A 21,697-nucleotide genomic window follows, 5' to 3' on the forward strand; every position below is an offset into this window, starting at 1 on the left:
AGCTGAGGGCCGCGCTTAGTAACCTGATGTTTACCCTGGTTACCATTGTAAAAGTAAAAAAAAAACAAACAGCACATACTCACATTCCGGTGTGTCACGTCCCCCGGCGTCACCTTCCCTGCACTGACTGTCAGCGTCGGCCGGCCGTAAAGCAGAGCACAGCAGTGACGTCACCGCTGTGCTCTGCTTTACGGCAGGAGCTTACACAGTGCAGGGAAGCCGACGCCGGGGGACGTGACAGACACCGGAATGTAAGTATTTACTGTTTTTTTGTTTTTTTTTTTACTTTTACAATGGTAACCAGGGTAAACATCAGGTTACTAAGCGCGGCCCTGCGCTTAGTAATCCGATGTTTACCCTGGTTACCCGGGGACTTCGGCATCGTTGGTCGCTGGAGAGCTGTCTGTGTGACAGCTCTCCAGCGACCACACAACGACCTAAACAGCGACGCTGCAGCGATCGGCATCGTTGTCTATATCGCTGCAGCGTCGCTAAATGTGACGGTACCCTTACAAAAGAGCTGTCTTTAGGGTTAAAATCTTAATTGAGGCAGAATCTAAAGGCTCGAAAGGGGGTTGTGTTAACGCATCTAACACCAAGTTTAGATCCCATGGCGGCAATCTAGTAATATGAACTGGTTTACTACGCTCAGTAGCTTTAATAAACCTAGAAACCCATCTATTTCCCACCACATTGCTGTTATATAGGGCTCCTAAAGCTGACACTTGAACCCTAAGAGGTATGTGCACACGTCAGGATTTCTTGCAGAAATTTTCCTGACAAAAACAGGACATTTCTGCCAGAAATCTGCATGCGTTTTTTTTTTTTCGGCATTTTTTCATGCGTTTTTTACACGTTTTTGGTGCGTTTTTTCCCAACTGCATAGAATAGCGGGAAAAAAGCAGAAAATCCGCAAAATTAATGAACATGCTGCTTTTTTTTACCGCAATGCGTTTTTTTCGCAGAAAAAAAAGCATCATGTGCGCAAAACATGCAGAACGCATTCTAAATGATAGGATGTATGCGTTTTAATGAGTTTTTATAGCGTTTCTACCGCGAAAAAAACCTGAACGTGTGCACATAGCCTATGAGTATTAACTGCCAAACCCAATTCCCGGCCTTTCTGCAAGAATTCCAGAATAGCCGGAATTGGAACATGGTCTGTCAGAGGATGCTGATGAAAAGCGATAATTTTTTTCCAGACCTTGATGTACAATAACAAATTGTATTGTGGTACCGTGTCAATGTGAATATTTTTCTGCCCAATGATGACAGAAGTATTCTAAGAGTGATACCTTTATTGGCTAACCAATTTTTCTAGTAACCTTCTGTCGGCTATTTAATAAAGTAGATATTAAGGCTTTTGAAAATCCTCTCCGTTTTAGTAACTCCCTCTCAAGTTCCACACCGTCAAATGAAGAATCTCCATATTGGGATGATGAAATGGACCTTGAGAAAGGAGCCCCGGACTCATAGGTAACACCCAAGGATTGGTTACTGACATCGCTCTGAGTAGGGAAAGCCATGGTCTTCCGGGCCAGAAGGGGGCAATTAGAATTACTCTCGCCTTCTCCTCCCTGATCTTCCTGAGATACTAGAGGAATCAAGCACATTGGCGGAAACGCATATGCTAGAGGAAAATCCCAACGGACTTGAAGGGAGTCTACTGCATGGTCTGTCTGCTACCTGAAGCGATGCAAACTTCCTCACCTGTCTGTTTCTCCTTGTCGCAAACAGATCTATAATTGGTAATCCCCAGAGCCTGACTATTTGTTTGAATTTTTGCCGGTCCAGAGACCATTCTCCCTGTCGTAGGCAATGTCAGCGGAGATAGTCTGCTTCCACATTGAGCTCCCCTTTTATGTGAACTGCTGACAGGGAAAGGAAGTGAGCTTCGGCTAAAGTGAGTATCTCTGCTATGGTGGACATTAGAGATTGTGATCTTGTCCCCCCCTGATGGTTGAGATTACTGCTGTCATATTGTCGGTTTGTACTTGTACATGTGAACCCCGCAGGGACGGTAGCAAGTGCAGGAGTGCATATCTGACTGCAGCAAGTTCTTTCAGGTTTGAGGAACTTTGGGATTCTACGACTGACCATCGCCCTTGGGCCAGAATGTCCCCCATGCGAGCTCCCCAACCAAATGGGTTGGCATCGGTCGTGACTACGATGTTCGGTATGATTCCCCATTGAACCCCTTTTGACAAATGGTACATGTCCAGCCACCACTTTAGGTCGTAGAGAGTAACAGTTGACAGCCTGAGTTTCCCATTTAGGCGACTTTGAAGCTTTCTTTCTGCCTCGAGGATCTCGGCTTGCAGTACACGAGTATGGGATTGAGCCCATTGAACAGCCGGTATACATGCCGTCAATGACCCCAAGAGGGACATTGCGTCTCTTAATGTTAGAACTGGATCTTTTCTCACTGCTTTGACTTTGTGAATAATCCTTTGTTTCTTATCTTCTGGCAGAAAAGACGACTGATCCTTTGAGTTTAGAAGAATACCAAGGAAAACTTGACACGTTGAGTGTTCCAGTTTTGATTTTTTTAGGTTGATCAACCAACCAAGGTCCTGCAGAAATGCTATTATACAATTTGAGCGGGCTTTACATTGGACAACCGAATTTCCAACTATCAGGAAATCATCCATGTAGGGTACAACAAGGGTATCCCTTTCTCTGACATGGGCCATTACTTCCGCAATTATCTTAGTAAAAACCCTCGGGGCCATGGAAAGGCCAAAGGGCACTGCAACAAACTGAAAATGCCTAACTTGATCGTTTAGCTGCACCGCCATCCTGAGAAACTGCTGGTGATCTCTGTAAATGGGTAGATGATAGTATGCATCTTTTAGATCCAGCACAGACATGTAATGTGTGGGAAATAGAAGTTTAGTTGTCGAGTTAATGGACTCCATCTTAAAAGGCACGATATTGTAGAAATTTATTTAATTTCCGCAGATTTATGATGGTCCTAAAGGATCCATCAGGCTTGGAAATCCAAAAATAGAAGTGAGTAAAACCCTTCCCTTTCTTGATCTTTTGGGACTTCTACAATAACTTGCTTTTTTTCTCAACTGCTGAATTTCTATTTCTAGGGCCTGCTGTTGGTCCGAAGAATCAAGAGTAGTCAATACATAATGACTTGGAGGTATTTTCTGAAACTCCAATTTCAACCCTGAAACAACTATGCCTAAAGGTACCTTCACACTAAACAACTTCACAACGATAACGATAGCGATCCGTGACGTTGCAGCGTCCTGGATAGCGATATCGTTCAGTTTGACACGCAGCAGCGATCAGGTTCCTGCTGTGATGTCGTTGGTCGGAGCTAGAAGGCCAGAACTTTATTTTGTCGCTGGACTCCCTGCTGACATCGCTGAATCGGCGTGTGTGACACCGATTCAGTGATGTCTTCACTGGTAACCAGGGTAAACATTAGGTTACTAAGCGCAGGGCCGATGTTTACCCTGGTTACCGGGGACCTCGGCATCGTTGGTCGCTGGAGAGCTGTCTGTGTGACAGCTCTCCAGCAACCAAACAGCGACGTTGCAGCGATCGACATCGTTGTCGGTATCGCTGCAGCGTCGCTTAGTGTGAAGGTACCTTTATAACAGTGTTTCTCAACTCCGGTCCTCAAGACCCACCAACAGGTCATGTATTCAGGATTTCCTTAGTATCGCACAGGTGATGGAATGAATGCCTGACCAGGTGATGAAATTATACTAAGGAAATCCTGAAAACGTGACCTGTTGGTGGGTCTTGAGGACCGGAGTTGAGAAACACTGCTTTATAAGATCCAGCTACTAGATGTTATCTTGACCCATTGGTTAAAGAAATATTTTAATCTACCCCCTACTGGTAGACAAACAGAGAACAAATGGAGTTCAAGTCCATAAATTATTTTTATTGTTTATAAAAATGGCATCCATAGCTAAAAAGACATACAAAAAATCATAATTCAATTAGACATAATATATGAATCAAAAGGAGGGTAGGTGGTAGCAAAAGAAGGAAAACGACACAGTGTGGGCAATCCCAACCCTGACACCAAATTTAGTATTTATAAAGTGCATAGTGCGCCTATTGATGACGCGTGCGGCTCAGTGACGTCAGTGCGACGGAACTGGCCGCGGCGCCATCTTGGAGGCCACCCGGGATGCAATTCCCGGTCGGACGTGCGGTGACATGCGCCGCACCAGGTGGATCATATTGCATCAGATTCGAGCACATTTATAAGGCACATCTCCTACTTGTAGCAACACTGCCCCCTGACGAAGCTGAAGCGAAACGCGCGTTGGGGCCACCGTGTGGGTTTTCCTGATCACCATTACCTGGGTAAGGATCAATAGGGCTTATTCATAGCAGTTTTTCCCTATTTGTGTTCTGGCTTCGGATGATTGATTAGTACTTGTGGATATTCAGCCTGTGCGCAGGGCTGGTTATACCTAGATAAGAGCCAGCTGTACAGACTTATAGAGGAGCCTTACATATATGGTCCTTTCTCCCAGTTATTTTTTATTTTTTGTTGCACTATGCACTTTATAAATACTAAATTTGGTGTCAGGATTGCCCACACTGTCGTTTTCCATCTTTTGCTACCACCTACCCTCCTTTTGATTCATATATTATGTCTAATTGAATTATGATTTTTTGTATGTCTTTTTGGCTATGGATGCCATTTTTATAAACAATAAAAATATATTTATGGACTTGAACTCCATTTGTTCTCTGTTTGTTGCTGTATTGAGGAGTGTCCATCTTGATAAAGTGTAAATATCTCCCTTAGTGACTCCCCCATTTGGGGTTGAGTATGGTGAGAATATTGGTTACAGTATCTTCTTATTTGACTTTCTTTGCCCCTACTGGTAGATCAGTCTTATCTATAGTTGCGTCTGCGTCTTGATGATGAAGAGCCCCCGAAGTATGCACTTTTTTTTCTGCTCCGTTGGTTCCCAATCCCGGTCTGAATGAGGTCTCCGGAAAGGCATTTCTGAAAGTAGGATTAAATACCTTAGGAAATCTCTTTTTCCTATCCTCTGCCTTCGCAAGGATATCATCCAACACAGGGCCAAATAGGTACTCACCCCTGCATGGAATGGTACTCAATTTTGCTCTAGCCTGAACATCACCTTTCCAGGTTTTTAGCCAGAGTGCTCGCCAGTCAGCATTCGAAAGACCTGCGGATCTGGCTGCTAATTTCAGAGAGTCTACTGATGCATCCGCCAAGTATGCTACCCCTTCACGGATCTGAGATAGAGAATCTAGCAGTTTATCCTTAGGAATTTTAGCTTTAAGCTGGTCCTCCAGCTGACTTACCCAGACCATAATAGATCTGGCAGTACAGGTGCATGCAATCGCAGGCTTAAAAGCTCCAGATGACGATTCCTAAACCTTCTTTAGGAACATGTCTGCTTTTATATCAGATGGGTCCTTAAGAAGGTCTACATCTTCCAGTGGTAGAGTGACTGACCTTGATGTAGAAGCCACAGCTGCATCCACTTTGGGGACTTTTCCCCACTGAGACAAAAGTTCATCAAAGGGGTATCTCCTTTTTGCAGATGATGGTAGAAACCCCTTATCCTGTTTATCCCATTCACGTCTAACAAGATCTTTAACTGTGTCCACCACCGGGAAAGATCTTCGATTTTTCTGACATAACCCTGCAAACATAATATCCTGTGTAGACCTAGGTTCTTTATTATCTGCAACCCCCTTAGTCGTGCGAACTGCCTTTACTAATGTATCCATATTCTCTACAGAAAAGCATGGCCTTCGCTCCTCATCCGAGGAGGATGGTGATGAAGAGTCTGAACATTAACCCTCCTGTAGAGAAGGGCTGGAATCAGACAATAGGTCCAATTAGATGTTTCGTGCAGTCTGGTTTTAAGGGAACATTTGATTTCTTCCCTGATAACCGCTCTTAAGTCCGATGTACAGAGGGGAGCTTCTTCCTCTAAAGTACGGCAAATACACGCCTGACACAGCTTTTTAACATAACTGTCTGGCAAGGGTACTGTGCATAATGCACACTGCTTGTGTTTGTTTTTTGCTGTCTTTTTAACCTACAACAAAGCACAAGAAAATGGAACAAATCAGCTACTAGGTGTAGATCACACACTCACCAAAGGCTACCGGTTCCGGAGGAGGTGAATTGCCACGTGACGTCAGGGTGTTTGAACTCTGCTGCCCCCGTACCACAGCGCTGCTGCTCCTTGAACGGCTACTACTGCTCTTTCTGTGCTGCTCGGTCACCTCCGCCTGAAGGTGCTCTGCGTCCCCCACAGAGGACATCTTGCCCTACACCGCTCACCTGCTGCGGCTCTGTTTTAAGAAAATTGCCGCGCCTCCTCCCGGAAGTACTGCAACTACTTCTGGGTCACGAGCGCTTGTATTCCCGGATATGTGCTTTGTAGCGCCGCGCTCACGCGACCCAGGGCAGTATTCCCCGGCCCCTGGGATCGCGACATCCTTCTGCCCAGACGAGGGGGGTCTGCGAGCAGTACACCCCCCGACGCTGCTTCCAGTGCCCCCATCTCTGCCGTTCCCGCTTAGACCGCGCAGAGTCTGACAGACCTGGGTAAGTTTCTTCACCTGTAGGGTCCCGTGCCGGACAGGAACCCAAACTGGTGAGGCGAGGGGGACCGCCCCTTTTTAACCTGTAGGGTTCCTGTCCTGATGGTGGGCGGATCCCCTCTCTCGTAGTGGGTGCTACGCGATAGGAAAACACTTTATTGTAAGTATTCAGATTTTTTGAGAGCTATGATTTTCCTATATTTCTGAAGATAGTCATGTTTGTTTTTTTAAGCTACGAGGTGACATTTTTTATTGGTCTCGTTTTCAGACACTTTTTAGTTGCTTTCTATTACAAATTTTGGAAGGCAGAATGAACGAAAACCAGCAATTAAGGATTTTTTTTTTTAGTTCCGCGTGTGGTTAAATTCATAAGACAGCTTTATTTTTGATTCAATATGATTACAGCGATACCACATTTATATAATTTTTTACGTTTTGGCGCTTTTACACAAAAACTTTAAATAGAAGAAACTTTTTTTTTCATTGGATTATTATTTATTTATATATCTGAGAGCTATAGCTTTTTATTTTTCCACTAACAAGACAAGATGACTTTTACAGCAATACCATTTTTATTTGCATTTGTCTTTTTGATCGCATTTATTCCAATTTTTGTTAGGCGGTATGATATTATATGCATAGCTTTTTGCCTCATTTTTATTTTTTAAGGTGAGCCAATCAGAGGGGAGAGGGAGCCCCATCTTTGGCTTCTAAAAGTTGCGATAAATATGGATTGCAGCAATTATGGGGTTAAACTGCAGAGAGCAGTGCGGGCACCGCTCCTGGCACAGAGTCTGGCATCAGCTATGATGTTAGCTGAACAAGAGGAGACCACTGGTCCACACACAGCTGATGTGAGTGCAAAATCACCATGACATAGCGCATACATCATAGGTCTGGAAGTCCTGTCCTTCCCTTCCATGATGTACCTATGATGTGTTGGGTAGGTAAAAGGTTGTGAAGGGGTCAAGATAAAAAAAAAAAAAAAAAGTTGCCACTAAAATGTAGCTTTAGCCCCAGATGATTTATTTTCAGAAAGGTTAATACCTAGCACTGGAGGTCCTGATTACCTGCTCCTGGCTAGCTATGTCTAGAGCCACAGGCCCTGTGTTCATTTGTTGTTCAGTGAGCTGGGGGAAGCTGAGCAGTCTGTTTTGGAGCTGGCGAGTGACCAGCAAATGTGGGCTGTGTGGGAGGTGCACACTTCTCTGTGGTAGTGGAGCTGAAGAGAAGCCAGCGTTGCTTTACAGACTGTGCCTGTGACAACTAATAACTGTGCATTGGTGCGAGTACAAGCTTGTTAATGTACTGTGCCTACTCTGACAAAAAGACTGTCCTTTATTATACATTTTGGGCTGAAGAAAAGCGGTTATGTTTTGATTATCTTATGTTGGAGAACGCAATTTTCATTTGGTACCTTATATTGTACCAAGACCTGTGCCAAATGCCTATTGCTGCAAATGAATTCCTACAATTCGAAGATAATCATGAAACTAGCATTTTTAGCAAAGCTCATTCATGATTATCTAGATTACCTTGTAAACAGGCTGATGATGACTTGATGTATGAGCAAAATGCTTACTCATCCGGTGAAATGATCTTTCATGCACTGCAAAAATATCATCGTTCTTGCCACTAGTATAGATCGCTAAGTGTACATAGTTTACTTCAATTAGCCTGTGTAAGCAAAAATATGTCCAAAAAGACAGGCGTACTATATTCATAAAATAAAACATAAAATTTTATTGATATGTTAAAATGCAAAACAATTAAAATAAAGGGTAAAGAAGGTGTATGCAAAAGGGATCCAAAGGAAGAGGAACCGGGGGAAAAATAGTTAATCTACACCAAGGGTGGGGAACCTGCGGTCCCCCAGAGCCCGCAATGCTCGGGCGGCAGCCGTGTCCTGCCAGCTCTCCAACCCCCAAGTGCACGCAGCGTTCATTGCAGAACACTGCCTGCACATGAATGATTACATCATCGAGGTGGGCGGGGTCAGCGCCCAATGCTCTTCCGTCCTCCTATCCCGGAAGAGGAAATGCAGTGCCAGAGAGTCTACAGCAGGGGTCCTTGTATTGCACAGGTGATAATTTAATCACCTGCACATAATGATTCCAGCACCTTGTGTAATGCAAAGGAAATCTTGAAAACACGCATGGTCTGAGGCCCTCGAGGAATGCAGTTTGACACCCCTGGTCTAGAGCGCTCTCTATGCCGGCAGCTCAGTGGCTGTCTGCTGGTGATCTGTGCCCCTCAGCTATGTGGCCCCCTTCCCCAGCTAGGTGCCCCAATATAATATGTGTCCCCCATGTGATTCCTGTGCCCCCAGCTGTGCCCCTCCGTGATTTCTGTCCCCTCCAGCTATGTGCCACCCTGTGATCTTCGTGCCCCCCCAATTATATCTGTGCCCCAAAGCTATGTGCCCCCCGCCCTGTGATCTTTGTGCTCCCCCCTATGATCGATCTGCCCCCCCCCCAGTGATCTCGGAGCCCCACCCTGTGATCTATGTGCCTCCCCGGTGATGCATGTTCCCCCCCAGTGCTGCATATCCACCCCAGGGCTGTATGTGCCCCAAGTGATATGTATATCCCCAAGTGCTGCATTTGCCCCATAAGTGCTGTATATCCCACTGGGTACTGTATTTCCCCCCCACCTGCGATGCCCCAGTGCTGTATATAGCCCCTAGTGATGGATGTGACCCCACCAGTGATGCATATTCCCCCAGGGACATATATACCCCCAGTGCTGTTTGTGCTTCCTAATGATGTATATAGCTCCTCAGTGGTCTATTCCCCCCAGCCTCCCCGGTGATGAATATGTCCCAGCATCTCCTGTGATGTCTATGCCCCCCAGCCCCTCCAGTAATTTGTATGACCCCAGAGTCTCCTGTGATGCATATACAGCAGTGTCAATATGTCATATGTTATGTATGTACAGCAGTCCCAGCTTCTCCTATGTGATGTATATTCAGTAGTCCCAGCATCTCATGTATGATGTATATAAAGCAGTCCCTGTGTCTCCTATATGTTGTATATACAGCTGTCTCAGCATCTCCTATGTGATGTATATACAGCAGTCCCAGCGTCTCCTATGGTGATGTATATGCTTAACCAAACTTATGGAGACAAAGGTGACTGCTCTCCTGGCTGACGCAAACCTGGAACAGCAGCTGTGAGAAGCAACATGATCAGTATCACCTAACATCACAGCTGCACCAAAGAGAAGCAGCTCCAGCCATCACATTCGGGTGAGCTACAGTAATTAAATTGTTTCACTAAATATACCGGGGTAATTTTCAAGGTGATCATCTTTGTGTGGCCCCTTAATGATGGTAGAAATTTCAAAATGGCCCCCAGCTGGAAAAAGGTTCCCAACCCCTGATCTACACCATTAGGAGATTTGTATGTGACCAGGAAATTAAAGATCCAACCAAAGTAATGTCAGAAAAGATCTGTTCTCCCACAAAATATAGATTAACAATGTATACAGTAGTAGCAATCACAAGTACATCTATAGCCCGTCTATGAACATTGCACTGCATGTGTATAGCACAGGAGAAAACAGAAGCCAAGAGGTAGATGAAGGAAGAATGACAAGGGTCATCCAAAGGAGCAACACATCCATGATGAAGTGCCCATGCAGGTCCCAGGGAGACCCCAACAGGCATTTACAGACTGTCCCATTACTGACAAAGGATATGGCGGCTGCTATCCCATCTCAGTAATGGGAAAGTGTCTTCACTGAATACAGATTTTACCTCAGAAGTAAGAAGTTTGATAATGACTGATCAATTTTGGCTGAGAAAAAAAGCCGATTTCTCCGATAAGATATATTACAAAGTTGCTTATTTTCATGTGTACTACGGATTTATGAAATAAAAATTTAAACTACAGTTAATCTTTAAGTGGCAATTGAAATAACTTATGGGAAAATTGAAATAATTTTTAGTTCTTAGTTTGCCTGGAAAATCCAGCATGTGGTTATTTTACACAAAGAACTGACAGAATAAATAGCAGCTCTATTATGGTAAGTTTAGTTGGCACAATGCCCCCTCAGAAAGGAAATTCGCACAACTTTATACCGCTTTTCCCATGACTGAAAGCAGCCCCAGCTCACTATATCCAGGATGGCAATGCTCCCAGGGACAAACGCTTTCTAGAACTCAAAAGGAGTAATTTTTTTAATCTTTGTAAATGAATTAACAGCCATCACCCTGTTCACACCATGCTTATACTCTACCAACGTATACATGTTAACTGCAGACAAGTTCCCATCACGTTGCCAGCCAACAAGAAAATTCTCAAAGTGCAGCCAATTTGGTAAATGTTATACAGTAGCAACCCCCAGCCTAGCTTCTGGACAGATATGTCAACACTGATATATGGACAGTCAGTTACGCTATCGGCGTTGCCCAGAGAATGTACTGTGATGTCCCTGTTGTGAGATAGCACTTAGTGCATGTGTTGGAGGACACTCGCTTGGCAACAGGATAAATGCACACAAGCACGGTTTTTAACACAAAACAGTCTATCTAGTTTATTCAGATAACATAAACTGCAACCACGAACAGTTCATTACATCACTGTATCGGAACATGACATTAAGTTGCGGTCACTAAACATGCTGGAACTCAGTCCGTCCAATTACCATGGGTGACCGCAGAGTTCATAATGCATCTTAGTACTCGTCTTTAATACGGATTCTCTAAATATGCCAGACTTCTCTGCCCAGTTTTTTCAGGAGACCACATGCCAAACAGTTCATTATATCCACAACAGAAGCTGCCTAACGGCGATCACCAACTTGCCTGACAGACATACACCATTCGGTTCCAGACCCACCGCAGGACGGTAGCTTCACCCCATACAGTAGCAGTCACCGACTCTGCAGATCCATGGCCTCACCTCGTGCTCTTCAGGGATCCGGTCCACACACAGGACCGCCCAACACAGAGGCCACTCAGAATCACGGCCTCACCTTGTGCTTTTCAGGGATCTGGTCCACGCACAGGACCTCCCAACACAGAGGCCACTCAGGATCACGGCCTCACCAGGTGCTCTTCAGGGATCCGGTCTCCACTCTGGACCTCCCAACACCCAGGCCTTTCCTCTCACAGGACTTTACAGCCAAGGAACCATTCAGGTCCACACCCAGGAACTATGTGACCCATACCCTGGTCACATTACATATTTGTAACCACTCCCATAGGTGGGAGGTGTGTGTGGCTAGTTTGACCCGCCCAGCTCTCAAACTAGCCCTGCAAGCCTCCCTTTAAAACTAAGCAAATACTTGTGGGGCTACAGGTCCCAGAACAACATTACTGGCTTACAGCGCAGAGTATCTTCCTTTGCGAGACACATACCGGCCATTCACAATAATGCCGGACTTTATCTCATCACCACAGTTATGCCTGCGATTGCCATGCATTCCTATGGCCTCAATACACCTCCGTACGTATTCTGAGACCATGCAGCGCCCCCTACCTGTAACAGGGGTCACTGCATCACACTATCTATAGATGGACAGTTACACAACTTAATGCTCCTATCACCAGCCGGAGGTTGCGGTTGCCCTTTGTATTTAAGAGAAGAGCGGGCAGCCTCATACTGGTGAATTTTCAAAATAATACTTGACAAAGTGCCCCTAGTGTTCTCCTAAAACAGCCACCTTTATGGTAAAAGTCAGGTCTGAACTTCTGGCTTGTGAGATCCTGGCATTCACGGCAAGATGCCACAATCATCCGTAGCCCTCCTAGCAGTGGGAGTTCCCGCTCTGTGCATTCACCCTGTGTGGCCAAGTACTTTACTACATGATCATTGAATGGAAAGTGCAGTGCTGATGCCATCGTTTAGTAAAGTACATAGCTGAGAGTAAGATCCCACTCTATCACTGCGAGGGGGGCTACAGAGGATGGGGGATGCCTCTCTGCATCCCAGATCCTGCAACCTGGGAAGTTCAGACACAACATTTACTAGAAAGTCAGCTGCTTTAGAGGGACACAAGGAGCACTTGGGACCATTTATAGAATTCACGAGTCTGAGGCTGTATGTACAATATATATAAAGGCTATTGGCAGAATGCCAGCAAAGTAAGTGTCAGTTTGCCATAACTCTGGCCTTAGCCAATCAATTCTTCATGAGAGAATAATTTGCCATTTTGGCTGCCTGATCCATTGCTACAGCCATAACATTTGTAATGCTATAATACACAAGTTTCCGCTACCAGCTATCATTACATACTATGGATGCTGGCAGGATAGGAAGCACAGTATTGGGCTTCTGAAACATTACATGAGATTCAAGGATTAGATGCTAGGCTCATCTATAGGGATATATTTCTCTAGTGGGTAGAAATTAACCATTTGTGTGTGGATTTTTGTGGTCATCAATAACTGTTGGCTACTTTATGCTACAGCAAAAGAACAGTAGAGAGAATAAAGAAACAATTTCATCACTGCAATCGTCAATCTATACTTGTCTACCAGAGTATACAGTCCTCCCATTACAGAAGTGCTTACACAATAAAGTCCATTACAATGGCTCTATCCATTCACAGTATTTTTCCTGGGATAACCATTGATACCATTGCAACTTGAGATCAAACCCTTACGGAAAACCAGTAATTGGGTCTAAAGCCCCAAAAATGGCAAACCCCCTCCCTACCCCAAGAAGGAAAAAATAAAGATTATAGAAGAGAGAAAAAGATAAGGCGAGCTTCTAGTGTTGGAGGTTTAGCACCAGATGTATCCCTCCAAACATCATATTCCACATCGGACCCTCTGTCCTATGGCATAATATGGCAGACACGCGAGCCTTCAGCAGCTCCCTGGCTGCAGCCCCCCTCCCCCACACTGTTCCTAACCTGTCATAAAGGACCTGTCAGAAGTGGCCATTTTTTGCTTTTATTTCTTTGTCACTGCTACTGAGCATTTGTTTGCCGTGGTTTTAACATCCATCCTACTGTTTCAGCGGAATGGGCCTTTTTAATTAGAACAGGGGCGGTGCTTACAAGGTAATGTAGGGCAGCTTAAATCCTCAAGAGAATCACTTAAAAGGGGTTTTCCCATTAACAAAAGTTCATTGTAATCAATAGATTTTGGAATAATAATAATTTCCACAATTGGATGTAATAAATAAAATGTTCCTGTGCCGAGATTATCTTATAAATGTGCCCCTGCTGTGTACTGTGTAATGGCTGTGTCTGCCCGTACAGGGACAAGGTCTGATCATAGCGTATCTCCTGGGCAGGGGAGCAAAAGAATATACAGACATTACAGCATGGGATCACAGATGATGATTTACCTTACATAAATTATTTCCCTGCCTGCTTTTAATCAATGTTTTAGCTCAAAGAAGTAATTATTTACAATCCCCATGCGGTCCTGTCTGTATACTCATTTCCTTCCCCCCTGCCCAGGAGCTGTGGTATGATCAGACCATGTCCCTGCACAGCCATTACCCAGTACACAGCAGGGATTATCTCAGCACAGCAACATTTTATTTAAATACATCCAATTGTGGAAATCATTGTTATTACATAGTCTATTGATTAAAATTAACTTCTGTTTGTTGGAAAATCTGTTTAAGACACACCCATTTGGAAAGACCATAAAAAATTAGCGCTAAAAAAAGGACTTCTATCTCTGGAACATATGGCGGATTTTAAAACCACAAAAAAAATTCTCAAGGGTGCAGCAGGAGTAAAACGAGCAAAAACTGGTGACTGGTAACTGGAGCTACTTGTGTGTGCCGCCTGTATAAGTCAAGAGATGAGCTCGCTTCTATATCATACATGTTCAGTGGATGTTGCTAAAGGGTTAATTGGATCTTAGGCCTGATGAAAATTCTGTATTTACTTTGTAATCCATTTCAGGATGGCAATCTTTTTACTTAGAATGTTTAGCTCAATATCATCCACCGAGACAGCCTGACTGCCAGCTCCTCAGTGTCCCTCCTGCTGCTGAGAGCACACACTGCTCAGTAGAAGCTGTCGGGCAGGGTAGAAGAAAACCTAATACACTTGGACGCATTCATTTTATTTTATACCTGGATCATACCAAGATGTTACGGTCAGGTTATACAGCCACTCTTACATTGATTTTCAAAATGAATGCACCAAGTCTCACCAAGTGTAATAATAATGTACAGTTTGTATTGTGAAATCTGGTGACTGATCCACTTTACATAAAACATCCACGCTGACTGGCTAAATCTTCCTGCCAATTGCACATACAACACGCCCATCATCTGTATTGTCACCTGAGGCCACTGTGATAGCAGACCGCTGCCATTCATTCTTATGGCATGGACTTGGGCATTTAGCCACTTTTACTGCTGTCATCGTTAGATTTTCCCACTGACTCCAGATAATGAATGTGATTTGATAATCTTCAGAATGTTAGATAAAATAGATTTCATACTAAGTGACAGGCAACCAACCTGTGCCACTTTCACAGAATTCTGAGTGGATCCACCAGCGTGATAATCAACTTTGAACCTTTTCACCAACTCTTCAAACCTGCAAGAAAACACAAGAGATGGGTCAGTTACAAGGCAGATCCTGAGGGAAAAGTTTAGAAGCCAAATTCTAAAACTGTGGGGTCGGGATGTGGGTCAGTAATACAGTAAGTACACTGCACTCATTAGTTTCTTTACAAGGTGTGAGCTGAGAAAACCAAGCGCAGAAGCACATTAAGAGACTGGAAAAGAACAATCTGCACATAAACCACGCTGGCACAGAGACAAAAAAAGAGGATGAGATTCTTAGCCCACAAAACATTTACTATACAATGAAACCGGAGTACCACTCAACAAGCAGATATTATTTTCCAGAAGCTCTCCCTGTTTTCTATGCATATCCCTATTTACGAGAAAATCCTATTTAACACTATGTAGCCTTGTTAGGGTTTAGTTTAGTAGTATTGGCCAGGCATTGGTTACCTACCACAATGGCTTGACATGGATTACCCAACACATTGGTAGGGCATTAAGTTGGTCAGGGATTGGCTATCTAACTCATTAGCAGGGTATTATGTAGGTTGGGCATGGTTTACGCAACATATTGGCAGGGCATTGAATGAGTTGGGCATTGGTTACCTACCACATTGGCAGGGCATTGAGTTGGGTAGGCACGGTTTTACCTAATACATTGGTTGGGCATTGAGTTGGTTGGAGGAAAAATAGAACCCGTGTTTCTCGAAACGCGCATGGCCTTATTACACACCACCCCCTGTCATTGCTGTGCCATCGGAGATGTCTATTTACAGTCTTCAATTTTTAAAGGATAGTAACAGACACTTGTATCTTTAAGGGCGTCATGTGGAGATTTTCTGCAAAAGAACGGAGAAGATGGAAGTCTGCAGAGACGGCTGTGGATGGGAGAACCCATCATGGGGTCTGGACAAGATGTAGAAAAGAAGGAGAACGACTCCAGAGACGACGACATCTATAAAGTACCTGGATGTAAATGTTATGTGTGATACTAACTAACTCATGCTTTTATTTATGTTAGGAGCATTAAAGGGGATGTCCAGGTTTGTAATGATAAGAAAAAACTCTGTGTGCACTGCTATAGACCGGTGCAGAGACTAGGTACCCAAACCATAAAGTGCAATATGAAAGAAGTCTCGCCCTCAACTTAAATATATTTTGTAGATTTATTACTGGAAGTAGCACTGGAAACGTTTCAGCCCTACAATGGGCTTTCATCAGTCACGTGCTTATGCCAACTAGTTTGTGGCAGAGAGTCCTTATATATATAGGATGCAGACCTGAATATGGTGCAGGAGATGACCCCTTAAGAGTTATGGCAGGAGGTAATCACCTCACATGGCCAGATAAGAAACCCGGGCTGTGGAGAAGCCGCTGGGGTGCTGGGATTGTCCTCTCAGACGCGGAGTCCAACGCTCGTCTGTGGACCCCATAGTGGCCTCCACGGACTCCATACTATCCCCCATAGCGAGATACATTGAGAGAATCCTTACACCTCTCATACAGAAGTCCAGATCTTTCCTGTTGGACACGGGCTCCTTTTTGAAACTCATCAGTGAAATCAACTCCATCCCCACGGATGCCCTCTTGGTGACCCTAGATGTGAGGGATTTATATACCTCTATTCCCCATGAGGAGGGTATCCACTCGGTCCGTCATCTACTTGAGGGGACTGATATGGACACTGACCAGATAGATCTCCTAAGGGTCATACTTACATCAAACTTCTTCTTGTTTCAAGACACATTCTTCCTACAAAAACGGGGGACCGCTATGGGGTCACACGCAGCACCTCCTTATGCAAATGCATATATGGTACATTTCGAGGAGAGCTCTATATACAAGAACAGCCTATTTAGGGAGAACATCACATGGAAAAGATACATTGATGATGTATTCTGTGTATGGTGGGGCTCGGAGGAAACCCTTCACACCTTCTTGGCATTCCTGAATACCTCTTGGCCTGGTATTACCTTTACTATAAATTATGATCTCTGGAGCATGAACTTTCTAGACACACTGGTAATCAAGGGCTCAGGTGGTCAACTTAGTACGGATCTCTACTCCAAAAGTACAGATCGTAATAGCCTCCTACATTTTAAGAGTCTCCACCCCCCCTCTACCAAAAAGTCGATACCAAAAGCACAATACCAGAGAGTACAACGTATAGTCTCCGACATCAACACCAGGGATCAACGCATACAAGAGATGACACAAATTCCAAGCTAGAGGGTACCCCTTACCTATCCTGGAGAAATCCAGGGCGGTGACTAACAGACCTAGGGCGGACACAACCTCACGTATCCCATTCGTACACTCGTTCCACCCTTTTATGTACAAACTCCATAGGGCTATACGCAGCAATTGGCCTATTCTATCTAATGCATTTCCTAATATAACGGAGTTTCAACAACCATTCCTCCTGTGCTTCAAAAGAGCTCCAAGCCTGCGGGACAGTCTTGTCAAAGCTGACATCGGCACCAGTACCACTGTTAGACAAAGCTTTCTTGGCAAACCAAGGGAAGGCACTTTTCCGTGTCTATACTGCGTACAGTGCAATAATGATCTCAAGGGTAACGTGGTCACACACCCGTATTCTGGTAAAGAATTCAAAATTAGAGGGTACTTTACATGTAGCTTTACATATGTTATTTATGTCATCAAATGCCCATGTGGCCTACTATATGTAGGAGAGACATCCCAACCTATTAGTGATCGGGTGTCTAAACATAAATCTACCATTCGCTGTAATAACCTTCTGCTACCATTACCCCACCATTTTCACACGTCTGGACACAGTATTTCCCAACTAAAATTTCAGGTCCTCGAACATGTTCCGACGCAACGCAGGGGAGGAAATAGATTACTGATGCTCAGAAAACGTGAGGCATACTGGATACACACCCTAGACACACTATCACCAAAAGGACTTAACAGGGAATATGAATTATCTGCATTTATTTGAGGTGTTTGGATACTTCTTAAATTACCGAAATAATAGGGTTTGATATGCCTGACATAAGCGTGTTTATGCTATGTACTAATATATGCCTTTGTTTTTTACAGTCGTCTGTATTAATGATTGATTGGCACGTCACGAACCACTGTCACCATCGGATTGACCATCACTCTCCACGTCTATGCTCTTGTCCGCAATCACCGTTCACTACGGACACGCTCTTCTTAGACGTAGTAACAATGGGCGATATCTGCTATATATATGTCACGGTATATTTCTCTCACGCTTATATGTCAGGATACCCTGCACTGCACATATACCCTGGTACATCTGGGTTTGTATCATACGCTCCCATTAAGGTATACACCCAGTATTCCCATACACACAATATCTAGTGAGCCTGTGGTCCCCACCCTCCCATACTGCCTAACTATCATGTAGGGCCTCCCCTTTTCATTATCTGGATGGATACGACTCACTCTTGGAACCCCGCCCCCTTTCCCCTCCCTCACATTCTCCCATACATGTCCTTTCTTCCATTGTTAGATGGATACCACCCACATGGTATCCCGCCTCCTTTCCCCTTGTTTCGGCTCCGCCCACGCCCGACGCTCATATGTGATCCTTTTTCCCATACCCTCCCTCCCCCTCTCAATGCTATGGCACTATATTGGAACCCTGTGGCTTTATTTTACACTTTTATGTGCCTGTATAGTAACGCTCCTGTCTTGGAACGCTTATTTCACCTCTGTGAACCGCACAGCCATGCACTTCCGGTCTGACCAAACCTTGTGACGTCACTTCCGGTCGCGGCGTCCGTTCTCAGTGCTGGCACCTGCATAAAAACCGGCACTTTCTGATCCCTCTCAGACGAGCGGTGGACTCCGCGTCTGAGAGGACAATCCCAGCACCCCAGCGGCTTCTCCACAGGTACATACATAATCCTGATAGCAGTTTCTGCCGTATGTACTGCCATTCACTTTAGGTGTTTACATTTGCCTTACTTCTATTCTCTGCAGCCCGGGTTTCTTATCTGGCCATATGAGGTGATTACCTCCTGCCATAACTCTAAGGTATATAAACACATATAATTGGGGGTCTTGTGTCTTTAGTGGTATGTCAGTACACCACATTGCCTTTCTATTTTATTTTATTTTCTATTTTTATTTTTTCTTTCCCTCCCATGTCTTATAGTAACATTCCATTAAAAATTACATCCAGCTCTCATCTACCATTATTATTTTCCCTGAAGGGGTCATCTCCTGTGAGTACCATCCTTCTTGATATCCGTCCGTCTACTCCGGTCCATCCGTATGTTATACATCACGTTCTCTCTTCTCTTCTTTTGCCACATTAGGCACCATATTGAGGTCTGCATCCTATATATATATATAAGGACTCTCTGCCACAAACTAGTTGGCATAAGCACGGTATGTGTTCCATTTTTTTGTTACCTACTCCCACAATATATCTAGCGAGGCTGTTTAGCGCAATTTCACTGCGATATCATCACTATAATATGAATCTATAAACACTCTGGCTCTGTTGGATTGTTCATGAGACGAGCGGTGGACTCCGCGTCTGAGAGGACAATCCCAGCACCCCAGCGGCTTCTCCACAGCCCGGGTTTCTTATCTGGCCATATGAGGTGATTACCTCCTGCCATAACTCTAAGGGGTCATCTCCTGCACCATATTCAGGTCTGCATCATATATATATATATATATATATATAGACTCTCTGCCACAAACTAGTTGGCATAAGCACGTGACTGATGAAAGCCCATTGTAGGGCTGAAACGTTTCCAGTGCTACTTCCAGTAATAAATCTACAAAATATATTTAAGTTGAGGGCGAGACTTCTTTCATATTGCAGGTTTGTTATGAGTCTGCAGTTATTCTTTGTGACTGCAGATTTCTGACTTCTCACAGTGCGCACTGCACGCTGTCAGGATTCTCTCATGCTGGCGATTTACATTAATGCGGTCACATGCTGACTAGACATGTGTGGCCTCACTCAATCAAAATGAACTGAGTGAGGCCAGGCACGTCTAGTCGGAATGTGGCCTGAAGTATACAAATCGCATGCTTGTGCTGACATGACTGTCCACCAGCAAGGGAGAATCCTAAAAGTGTGCAGTGCATTAGCTGTGAGAATTCAGAAGTCTGCGATGTCAGGATTCAGCTCTGCAGGTTCCAGTAGTCGTTACATGGACACTTCACTCATATGTGATTTTCATACTTGTGGTCCTGTGACATCGAGCTTCTCTTCCCGCTTCTCTCAGTTTTTCACTGAACATTTAGAGCATTAGGGGAGAGGAGCTCGTCGGTACATGACTAAGTGTGCAAATCACATATGTCCTTGGGGGGTAGAGGGGGGGAGAGGGCACCAAAATTAATTCTTTCCCCAGGTGCCAGAAACCCTAGATACGCCTCTGCAGCCATGTGGGGGCAAATCCACCCCCTGGGCTGAATACCACTCCCCCTGTCCCTGCAGGTCGGGTGAAATTAGTTAACCCTTTCACCCGGCCTGCAGGGACACGATCATTCTGTGACAGCATAAGCGTCACAGGTCGGAAAGGGGATAAGGATATAAAAACTTATCAATTTTTAAGCTAACACTGCAAAATTTTCACCAAAATTCAAATATTTTGACAAATAAACACAATAACATATCAACCTAAATTTACCACTAACAAAGTACAATGTGAAACAAACAAAAAAAAAAACATTATCACTGGAATATGTTGAAGCGTTCCAGAGTTCTTACCTCATAAATTGACACTGGTCAGATTTCAAAAATTGGGCTTGGTCATTAAGGTCAAAATCAGCTTTGTAACTAAGCTAAATTATTAAATAAAAATTGATAAATATGCAAAGTCCTTGGAAAACAAGCAATTTTGCAATGTACCACTTATTAAAAATCCTCTCCGTTCTCAAGAACAGCGGGATAAACAATTTTATAGTGGGCTGGACCATCATTGTACATACATCATTGTAAATACACACCTGTACTTTGTATCTCCCCCACCTCATTGTAGATTGTAAGCTCTCACGAGCAGGGTTGTCTTATTTTGCTTTATTATGGTATTGTTAACATTGTTACCTATGACTGTTGTGTTTGAAACTGTTAAACTGTAAAGCGCTGCGGAATATGTTGGCGCTATATAAATAAAGATTATTATTATTATAGTGCACTTCCTCGGTTACCGGACACTGCTGCAGTCTATTTGTGGTGGCCGGTCTCCTAGGCAATGAGTGCAGCGCTTACAAGTTCTTTACATTATCCATTACTAACAGTGTGGGTTTTAGAAATTATCTGTATACAAAAGGTTGGCAGCGCTGCAGTAATTACATCCGTGGCACTGCCTCACCGTCTTACTTGTAATTCAGAGCTTTAGTCGCTTAATTGAGCATCTGATGTAGCGCTCCAGGGGCGATTACTGCATCCCCACTCAGAGCTACAGGCCCACTGTTACTGGAAGACTCATTATGGTAGGATGAAATGTTCCAGCTTTAAATACCAGACACCAAAAATAACTCTCCGCAGCCCCCTCCTCTGCTTGTCCTGTCTCTAGAATTTAATAGGTGAAATACAACAGGGTCACCTTTCACAGAAAGAATAAGAGGAATGAACATTGGATGCTGCTATGCAGAAGAGAATAGAGAATAAA

General features: G+C 44.2%; 1 protein-coding gene across 4 annotated transcripts in view; it reads right to left on the reverse strand.

Annotated features, from left to right (window-relative positions):
- The window catches only part of ADK (adenosine kinase), a 390,840-nt gene that overhangs the window by 173,785 nt on the left and 195,358 nt on the right, over window positions 1–21,697 (reverse strand). For all 4 annotated transcript variants that reach the window (XM_069753001.1, XM_069753002.1, XM_069753004.1 and 1 more), the window contains one exon: window positions 15,015–15,093. In XM_069753001.1, the coding sequence (XP_069609102.1) occupies window positions 15,015–15,093 (79 nt within the window). The remainder of the gene's footprint in view (window positions 1–15,014; window positions 15,094–21,697) is intronic.

This window comes from Ranitomeya imitator, chromosome 2, assembly GCF_032444005.1.
Source record: "Ranitomeya imitator isolate aRanImi1 chromosome 2, aRanImi1.pri, whole genome shotgun sequence".
In the NCBI taxonomy this organism is placed as follows: Eukaryota; Metazoa; Chordata; class Amphibia; order Anura; family Dendrobatidae; genus Ranitomeya; species Ranitomeya imitator.